Consider the following 10,336-nt stretch of genomic DNA (forward strand, 5'->3'; position numbering starts at 1 on the left):
ATAGCTAATATTAATAAAATAAGAGAACTCTAGAGTAAAGTAGCTTTAGACTTAGAATTTATTAGGATATAAATAAAGAAATACTCTAACACTTTAAGGATTAAGGGACTAACTTTTAAAAAAGAGAATAGCGTATACCTTTTATATAGAAATATTAAAATAAAGTAACTAAGTAATAAACTTAACTATAAGAAACTTAAACTATTTAAGACTTTTAAGAAACTCTTTAGTGTTAACTATAAACTTAACTTACTTAATATAATAGAAGTTTACTTAGTCTTTTATATTATACTACTAAAACTAACACTATAAGGGTTAAGTACTAATTACTATATTATTATTAAACTATCTAAACTAAAATATAAAGTTAAAAAAAATATTAACTAACACTATAAAAATATAAAAAAACAATACCTAGTTAAATAAAAAGATTATAGATATAAAAATAATTTATAAAAACTAATTAAAAACCTTTAATATTCCTAGTAGCTTCTATAGGTATACTAAAGTTAAAACTTACTAAGTCTAGATTACTTTATATAGCACTTTAGTTAACTATACTAAAAGCACTATTAGATTATACCTTATAAATAACTATAGATTCCTCTAGAACCCCTATAGACTTATTAAGAAGAGTATCTAAAATACTTTAACCCTTCTTAAACACTATCTTTTTTACTTACTAAAAATAATCTAACTTTACTAAAGATTTATCTATTTTAGCCTATACCTTCTATAGCGCTATAGTACGTCTTTAAAGAAGCTATTTAGCCTCTTCCTCTATATAATTTAGCTAATTAAACTTAGTTAGGAGATAATCTACTAGTACTTATTAAAATAAAAAAAGTTAATAAAAAGAAAAGCCTTATACTTATAAATAGTATTTATAGTTATATTATATAAATAACTATAATAAGTATACTTTTAAAACTTTAACTATTTTTTAAGGATCTTATAGTAATAACCTACTAACTAGTAAAAAGAATTAAGTATAACGTTAAAACTAAACATTTTTATTACTAAAGTAAGTTTTAAGTAGTATTATATAAAAAAAGCTTTTAAATAATCCTTTTTACTAGATATTACGTTAGTATTATAAGAAAAAAAAGAAAAATATAATTAATAACTCCTTAACCTAAGAGACATAACCTACTTATATAGGTCTTAAGGGTAAGACCTTTTAGAGAGGAGACCTAATATTATAACCTAATAATTTATAAGCTATATTACCCCTACCTAACAGATAAATAATAAGTAGTAGTAGTATTTATATAGATAAGAAATAAAGAATAAATAAATAACTCCTTAGAATAAAAGAACTATAGTATAAGTTATATAAAGATAAGGAAGTAATTATAAAATAAAGTAATTACTAGTAATTATAAAAGTAAGTGCTTACTAGTATTTACTAAGCGCTTACTTTATATAAGGATAGTAATTACTTATAACTATTAGTTAAAGGAACTATTTAAGGAATAGTTAGGTCTTATATATAGGATAGACTTAGACGTACTTAAGGACAGACTCTTATAGCTCTTTAGTAATTAACTTATAATATATTCTCTAAATACCTTTTAGTATCTAACCTTAGTAATTTAATTAACAAGAAGCTATATAAGCTGCCCTATAACCCTAAGCCTTAACTAATTACTAAGTAATTAATAAAGATAATAAAGAAAAGGAATACTATTAACTAGGTACTAGCCTCTACCTACTATTAGTAGAAACCTTACTGTCTAGAAACCAGCTTTAATAGTAAAATACTAACTATAAAAACACTTATTATAGCTATATAGCCTTACTAGGCCTTATTAGTAGTAAAAAGATAAAAAAAATATAAGATTTTTAATCCCCTAAGATTTAGTAAACCTACTAGTAGTACGTTAATATACTAGGAAATCTACACTAGGATAAGGAGACTTATAGCTATATATCTATTTAATAAGATAAAAGAAGGGATAAAGGTAGGGATAGAAAGTAGGTGCTAAGACATAGCCTAGGCCGTCCTAGACGCTTAACTCTTAGACCTAAAAAGTCTAACCTTAATACTTTTAAAGTTAATATCCCTATTCTTAAGACTATCTTTAACTAGCACTATATAGCTAAGGTATTATATTAATTATAGTATTAAGCTAGTGCCTTTTTAGCTTACTTCAACCTCTAAGCGCGCTAATAGCTACTTAGTCTAAGGAATCTGTAAACTAGTAGTAGATACCTAGGCCCTATATAGCGTTACTTATTGTTATACTAGAAGACAGAGTAGTAGTTAGCGTATGCTAAAGGGTTACGTATTAGTAATAGAAGTAGCTAGCGTGGTTAGTAGGGCTAGCCTAGAAGGGACTACTAGCAAAAGTAGCAAGCAGCGACTTCTTAGTTTTTAAAGTAATAATCTTAAAGGGCTTTATATTCTATAGATTGGTATATTAGACTTATAAATATAGTAATATAACTAATAGCTTCTTATTATAAATAGGATAGTTATATTTAGTAGGGGATAGCTTCTATAAGTAAAAGACTATTAAATACTTTACCTCTTTTTTATCTACCTATATAAGGCTACCTCTAAGTATATATCTAGAATAGTTAGTTTCTATAACTATATCTACTTTAGAATTAAACTAGTAAAGTACTAACTTAGTAATAAAAAGCCGTTTAAGGTAGTAAAATACCTTCTTCTCTTTTTCTATTTATTAGAATACTACTTCTTTCTTAGTAAGCTTAATAAGAGGCTTAATAATCTCTATATAACTAAGTATAAATATCTAAAAGTAGTCATTAACCTTAGGAAACTTTAGATCCCTTTTATTAATATAGAGGCTAACTACTTCTTAATAGCTTTAAGCTTTTTAAGGTTATAGGAAATATCCTCTTTTATAATAACTATAAATCTAATATATTTAATCTTCTTAATTAAAAACTTATACTTTAGTAGGTCTAGATATAGGCCTATAGTAGCTAAAGAACTTATTATACTTATTCTATAATTCTCTCACAACCCTTCTATATAAATTAAGTCATCATCTATATATATAGTAATAAAGTTATTAAGGATATTTTATAGTATACTATTAATATACCTTTAGAATATTACTAAAGTACTAATAGGCCTAAAGAGATAAACTACCTATTTAAATAATTTATACCTTATATAGAAGGCTATTTTTTCTTAGTCCTCTATAGCTACTTTTATCTTATAGAAAGTAGTAACTATATTAAGCTTAGTATACTATATAGTAGCTCCTATATAGTATAGTATTTCTAAGATAAGTAGTAAGAGGTATTAATTTTTCTTTATTATAGTATTTAATACTTAGTAGTTAATATAGACTTATATTTCCCCTCTTAGTTTTTAATAAATAGTACTAAGGTACTCATAGAGGAACTACTAGGTTTAATAAATTCCTTATCTAATAGGTCCTCTAAGGTCTTCTTAAGGACTAAAAGCTCTATATATAATATACTATATAGAGGGCCTTAAAGTAATAGGGGTTTCTTACTATCTAGGCCTAATATAATAGGTATTTAGTAATTAAGTCCTAGGTAATAGAGGGGTACTAAGTAAGCCTTCTCTAGGTTAAACAGATTAAGAAATTCTTTAAGATATAGCTAGAGATATAGTCCTAAGCGTTCTTTTTCTTCTCTAGGTTTAAGGCTTAGTTAATATCTACTAAACTTATAGCCCTAATTAAAGTAGTAGTATTATAATATTTAATTAGCCTTTTTACCCTTATAATCCTTTAGTATAAGGTATTAAAGGTAGTAGTATTAGTTAGTCTTATAGACTATATTTCTTTTATAGTAGTTAGCTCTTTTTTATTAATTATAAGTACTATTATATATCCCTTTTAGTAGTATAGCTACTTAGAGGTAGTATTAAAAACTACCTAATTATATACTATCTAAAGTATCTTTAGATAGATCTTTAGTTTAAGACCTTTAACTATATAAAAGGAGATTCTCTCTATATAACTACTAATCTCTAGATTAAAGATAATTATACCTAAAGTATTACTTAGTAATAGGTTATCCTTATTATACCCTCTTAGAGGTATTCTTCTTCTTTAATAAGTAGTAGATAAAGCTAGTAAACTAAAGATAGGTTAATTATAAAGTAGGTCTAATAGTCTATATCTATTAAAGAGAAGACTTTATAACCTATATTAATTCTTACTTATAGGAGTACTAATAAGCTAGTACCCTTTAGTTTCTTCTTATACTTTTTCTACCTACTTATCTCTTCTTTAGTAGGCTTTAAGACCTAACTTTACCTTAGAGTTACTTTTTTTCTAATTCCTTCTTAGTCTTAGAGGGGTAACCAATAGCCTCTAACTCTTTCTTAGTCTTACTTTAAATAGACTACTTTATAACCTTAGTAGTATACTTTAGCTTTTAGACCTTATAATAGTAATTTATAGTAGTATATCTAACTTTTTGATATATAAAGTAGATATATTAGTTCTAATAACCCTTAGAGCTTAAGGAGCTCCCTTATTATTTAGACTTAGGTGTTTTTATTTTATTTAGTTTTATATATATAGTTAAGGTAACTCTAACTAAACCTATTATATATATATCTTTATCCTTATTTAGTACTAATAAAGTAATAGAGAATCTCTTAAGGTATATCTTATAGATTAATACCTTTATATACTTTATTCTTTAAACTACTTTTTAAACTTTAGATAGCTATCTAAAGTAATTATAAGGAAAATTAACTATAATAAGGTATTTCTTTAATCTTTAGTTTAAAGAGGTCTTCGATAAGAATACTTAGACCTTTACTAATTATTAGTTTCCCTCTACCTCTATAAGGGTATATTTAAACTTTAGAAAGAAGATTATAAGGCTTTTATTATCCTTTTACTATAAGCTATAGATACTAGCTATAGCCTTTAGTTAGGTATTAGGGTCTAGATATATATAGTTAAGATAGGCTATAAAGTCTTTAGGTTCTTTTAGTCTATTACTACCTTTAGTACTATAGAAAGTAGTAACTATCTACTAGAGACTAATATTAAAATAGAAGTTAATAAGGTATTAAACTTTATAATTTAATATATATAAGTCCTTATCTATTAGAATCTTATCTTTTATCTATTATATCTATACTAGGTATATATATTATTTACTAAAGAATTTTAGTAGTAATAGAAGTAGTTTCTAATAAGGCTTCTTAGTAAGGCTACTATAGGAGTAATAGTACCTTTGGTAGTTATATTTATAGATTATACTACCTATTAATATTAGTTAAGCTTACTAATAAGTTTAGTAATTTATTAATAGAGAGGGTTAACTATCTCTCTTATTAGTATCTTAAGTAAGACTATTATACTATTATTTATTACTAATCTAATAGAAAGCTATATTTAATCTAATTATCTTTATTAGAGGAGAGTTAGAAGTATATAAAGAGTTAGCTCTATAGTACGTTTAACTAGTAAAGTACCTCTATTACTATTTACTTCTAACTAAAGAAGAAAGAAAGAAAAGTATAAAAAGAAGTAACTATCTCTATAGGATCTTTAGGTTAGCTACTAGTATGCCCTTAGTAAGGCTTATATATTAGTAGTAGAATTAGTCCTATATAGCTATAGCTATAGTCTTGATAACTAGGCCTTTATCTTATAATAATAACTTATTACTATTATTAATATATAGATACTATACTACTATATAGGTACTATACTAATTTATAGGTACATAAGAGTAAGTTCTACTATAGTTAAGGTAAGGTCTAAGTTAGTACTTACTTTAACTTATTTAGTATAAATAACGTATTAGACTTTTAAGGTATAGTATAGCCTAGAGGTACTTCTTTAGGGTAAATATACTATAATTATAATATATACTAGGTAAATTAGTCTAGGTAGCCTATAGTAGTCTAGTGTAAAAATACATATTAAATACTAAATAAACACTATAAAAGTTAACTAAGTGACTTTAATTTATTAGCTAGCTTTATAATACTACTATTTAATCTAGAGGTCTAGAAATTCTATCTTTACTGTATAAACTTATTAAATTTAAATAAAGAAAGATAATTATAGTAACTAATAATTTATATTAAGGTAGTAATGTAACTTTATAGAAATTAGACCCTATATTAAATCTTAAATTACTTAACCTGTCTATATTTTCCTACTAGAGTACAGCCGTCACTAAAGTTTTACTTAGAAGACTTATTACGGCCTTAGTACGGAGGTGCGTTTCAAATCACTATGCTAGAAATGCCAAGACCACCTTATGTCAGTTAATAAGGATAATTGCAGGGGTTGCCACCTAAATAAATTGCTACTAACATTTCAACAATGCCCGCCTAGAACTTCTAATTAATATCTACTAGTATAACGCCCCTCCTTATATTTATTACTACTATTAAGAGTAATAATAGCCTTAATATAGGCTAGTAGCCTCTCTATCTAGGCCTAGATTTACTCTTAAGGTAAGGCCTGCTAGTATTGTTATTATGCTTTTTTAGCTATAGCTTAGTTAACTAGGGCACCCTTCCTTATTATAAATTGCTTTATTTAGGGCTAGTAAGGCTTAATAAGGTTAAGATTAGGGCTATTACTATACTAGTAGAGCTTTTTAATATAATAAGTAGTATATATCTAGTAGATAAAGTAGTAATTATAAGAAGGTGTCTTATCCTCTTAGATAATAGTGCTTAGTAGGTACTCTTTAAGTATAAATAGGAAAAGCTTTAGTAAAAAAATCTCTTTTTAGTACTAGTACTAGTTAATTCCTCTCTTACTTTTATAAACTAACTTACTAGTATACTTATTTTAGTAAAAAGTTAGTTTATAGCTAGGGAGCTACTAGAGCTAAAGCCTGCTTATCTCCCTTTTTAACTCCTATTTAAGACGCTTAACTAGCTTTAGTGTAGTATTTATCTTTATAACCTTAGTATTAGTAGTCTACTATATTACTACTAACTTAGGTAACTAGTAGTAAGAAAGGCCTTTTTTATTATATATAAAGTAGCCCTAAAATATAAACTTAAAATATCCTTTTTATTAAGTATAAATATATAACTTTATATAGGCCTTATATACCTATTACTATAGATAGTAGCTACTATAGTAATAGCCTAAGACTACTAAGGTCTTATTAGACTAAATAACCTTTTTTTAATCTTTAAGTAACTAGTAGTAATATATAAGGCACTAAAAAAGCCTCTCTTACTTTATTTAAGCTATTAAGCTAGGCTTCCTTATTAGTTTAGATTTTCTAAAGCTAGCTTACTAAAGGATATAGTAGACTATTATAGCTAAGATATCTATATCTTACTTACTTTAAAGCTTACTAGTAATATTAGTATACGTCTTTTTCTTACTATATTAGTTATAGTAGACCTTCTTAATAATAAGCTTAGCTACTATAGGTGTAGCCTTCTTTAGTTAGCTAGTCTAGGGGGTATTATTAATATATTTAGGTTATAAAAAGAAGGTAGGAGCAGTTAGATTAAAGCCTTACTTTTTTACTTATTAGAGTATATTATTAACTATACGCTTTAATAACCCTAGGCCTTAGGCTACTTTGTTAGCTGATTTACCTCTAAGACGGCTCTGAAGGGCAAGAATAACTGCCTGTAAAGAAGGGTTAACACGCGCTATAGTTGTGATAGTTAAAGGGGAAAAAGTGGTGTTATTGTTGTTGTTATTGTTGTTATTATTGTTGTTAAGGATTGCCTTGCTTTAGCCCCTTTTGGCCCCTATAGAGAGGAAAGTGGGTGGATTAATCTAGCCTTTCTGATTGGTTGGATATATATTAAGTGGGTCCTACTGGCCGGGGTTGCTCTGGGCAGTTGGGCATGGTTTTTTGAAATGCACCTCCGTACTAGAGAGCCCTCTTAAGACGGAAGATTAGGAAATATCAGTAGGTTCATTAAGCCTAATGAATGGCAAGTAGCTAATTAGGCGCATAATCGTTTTCATTAGAAGTAAAAGCCTATATCCTTCATGTCTGTAGACCGTACTATTTTCCACACAAATGCTTATTCAATCTTGTCTCACCGGCCATATAGAGGGTCAGTACTAAGAAATCTACACAGTAACTCGGACACGCCGATGGTATAATCCACCAGGTCATTAGACTACTGCTATTTTGATATCTTCCAGACAAAATGACGTTATGCAATTTGTCCAGTAATAGGAATCACCGCGGGCCGAAAACTCTAATAAGTGGGTGGCTTAAAAGCGGCTACGGCCGTCCCGATACCTTAGTGTTTACATCTCTACAACAAAACACCAACACATTATCTTAGCCTTGAAAAAACCCTGTAAACTAAGAAACTGCTCAAATTGCGCTATATACTAGGTAACAACTCTAGTTTAGCAGCAGCAGTGGAGCAGAAAAGTCTGCTTGATTGCTAATGTTATCAGATTTATTTACATATCTGTCCTCTTGAATATAAATATCGTTCTGTCGTTGGCCTCTCAAACTTCTGCCCTGTTTCTCAATCATCCAAGCCTCAATAGCCTGGCTATCGATTTTGATTTTTGATTCTCTAATTCCTTTTCTCGACAACCATGGCTATAGCGTCCCATCTCTCTATTTTGGGCCTCGTTTGTTGGCTTTTTGCCCAAACAGTGTTCTCAGCCAGGGTTGCAATTCTTCTCACCGATACAAAAATGGACGACAAAGCGGCCGTTGCAGCCGCACTCCAGAAGCGTGATGTAGAAAGTCTTGGCAAACCTCGGTATGAAAAGGTTTACTTGGTGTTTACTGGCGCTGCGGATCGAAATAAGATAGCCGAAGGAATGTCACAGTATTTACAGCGCGCAGAGAAGCATAATCCTGCCTTGCCGGCCGATTGGAGGAAGCGAACGGAATGGTTCCAAACGCAGACCAACGTGATGGGAAAAGCCGTTGCCCATGAACGTTGGTACAAGGACCTCAGCCCAGGCCGGAATCTTCCAGTGGCTACAGGAAAAACCTTGCTTGCATCAATCGCCAAAACTGCAAGTCAAAAGCCTTCTATCGACATTTTCCAGCTTGCTCCATGCAGAGACACAGATGTTTGGGACTTCATAAACATGTTACCAAACATCAATGTCTACCACCTCTTCTATGGATACAACTCCCGTCAAGGATCTGCGTACGAGGGCATGAAGCCTGCAGAAAGCTTGGCCCTGGCTGAGAGACAAGCCAATTTTCATGCAACACTCCAGCAACATCTCCAGACTAAGCACCCGATTGCTCGGTTAATCTTTACCCAAAATGTTCCAACATTCTCGAACCCTGGAGCTGGCTCTCAGTCCCTTGCTTGGTGCAAGCGATACTTCCCCGAAACAGATATTAAAATGTCTCTTCGTGACCCTTTCTGGACCAGCCTTATCAAAGAAGCCAATCCATATGCTGCCAAGGAGGTACAGCTGAAGAACATACCAGCCGACGAGGACGAGTTTCTCAACCTGGTTGTCAACGCCCGCTTAGACGACAATAATTTCCGCAAAAGCGTTCACGCCATGCTTGAGAGTGCCGCTAGAAGCGAGACCTTCAAGGAACATTCCCAAAGATGTAAGTACTGGTTCCTTTATTTTTTTTCTTAGATACCTAGGTGTTTTGAAGTCTAGCCTAAACACCCTTTAACTAACCTGGCATTCTGGTACAGCCCACTATCGTGTGGCGAATATATTAGTGGGGGAGTTCGCTGGAGAGCCTGCGCCGACATTAGAATTAGGCGACGCTAACCATATAACTGCTGTTTTGGAATACCTTGATACCGAGATGAGAGGCGCTCGAGGTAGAAGTGCAGGCAAACTCCAACCTGCTAGTTGCGATAAGAGTGGCAAGGACCCCAGGCAGCCTCCAAACGTGATAATCGGGACTAGACCAAGCAATAGCGGCTGGGTTCTTACGGGGTGTGATGTTACACAAACTCGTAATAATATAGAGCGATTACTTCAACAAAGGTAATTACTAGTGTAAAGATTAACACTATACTGGTTATAGATAATTAGATTTAGAATTATAATGACTAAAAGATTAATATTATATTAGGTTGTAAAATTGTTAGAAGGTAGAGCTTCTTTAAAGCTCTCTAACCTTTTGCTTAAATTTCCTTTATTATAAAGATTTTTATTTATAGTCTATATATATTAATAATCTACTAAGATATAGGACTAATATATATGTTAATTATATATATATGATAATTATAAAATTGCATTAAATCTAAAAGAAGTATTTAAAATAGCTTCTCTTCTCCTTATAACTTTATTTTAACTATCTAGATTATTTCTTCAAGTTAGAGTTATTTAACTTAGGTTATTACCTTATATATCTATTAGGTTATTTTATAAGTAGCTTAGGTAAGTATAAAATATTCTAG

General features: G+C 29.8%; 1 protein-coding gene across 1 annotated transcript; it reads left to right on the forward strand.

The window, feature by feature from the left end:
* Nucleotides 1–8,633: 8,633 nt before the first annotated feature.
* On the forward strand, nt 8,634–9,921 carry GLRG_11887 (uncharacterized protein; the record flags this gene model as incomplete). Its single annotated transcript, XM_008102570.1, has 2 exons — nt 8,634–9,522; nt 9,617–9,921. The coding sequence occupies 2 exons, from the start codon at nt 8,634–8,636 to the stop codon at nt 9,919–9,921; spliced, it is 1,194 nt and encodes a 397-aa protein (XP_008100761.1).
* Nucleotides 9,922–10,336: the final 415 nt, after the last annotated feature.

The sequence above is a fragment of the Colletotrichum graminicola genome, assembly GCF_000149035.1.
Source record: "Colletotrichum graminicola M1.001 genomic scaffold supercont1.170, whole genome shotgun sequence".
Classification (NCBI taxonomy): Eukaryota; Fungi; Ascomycota; class Sordariomycetes; order Glomerellales; family Glomerellaceae; genus Colletotrichum; species Colletotrichum graminicola.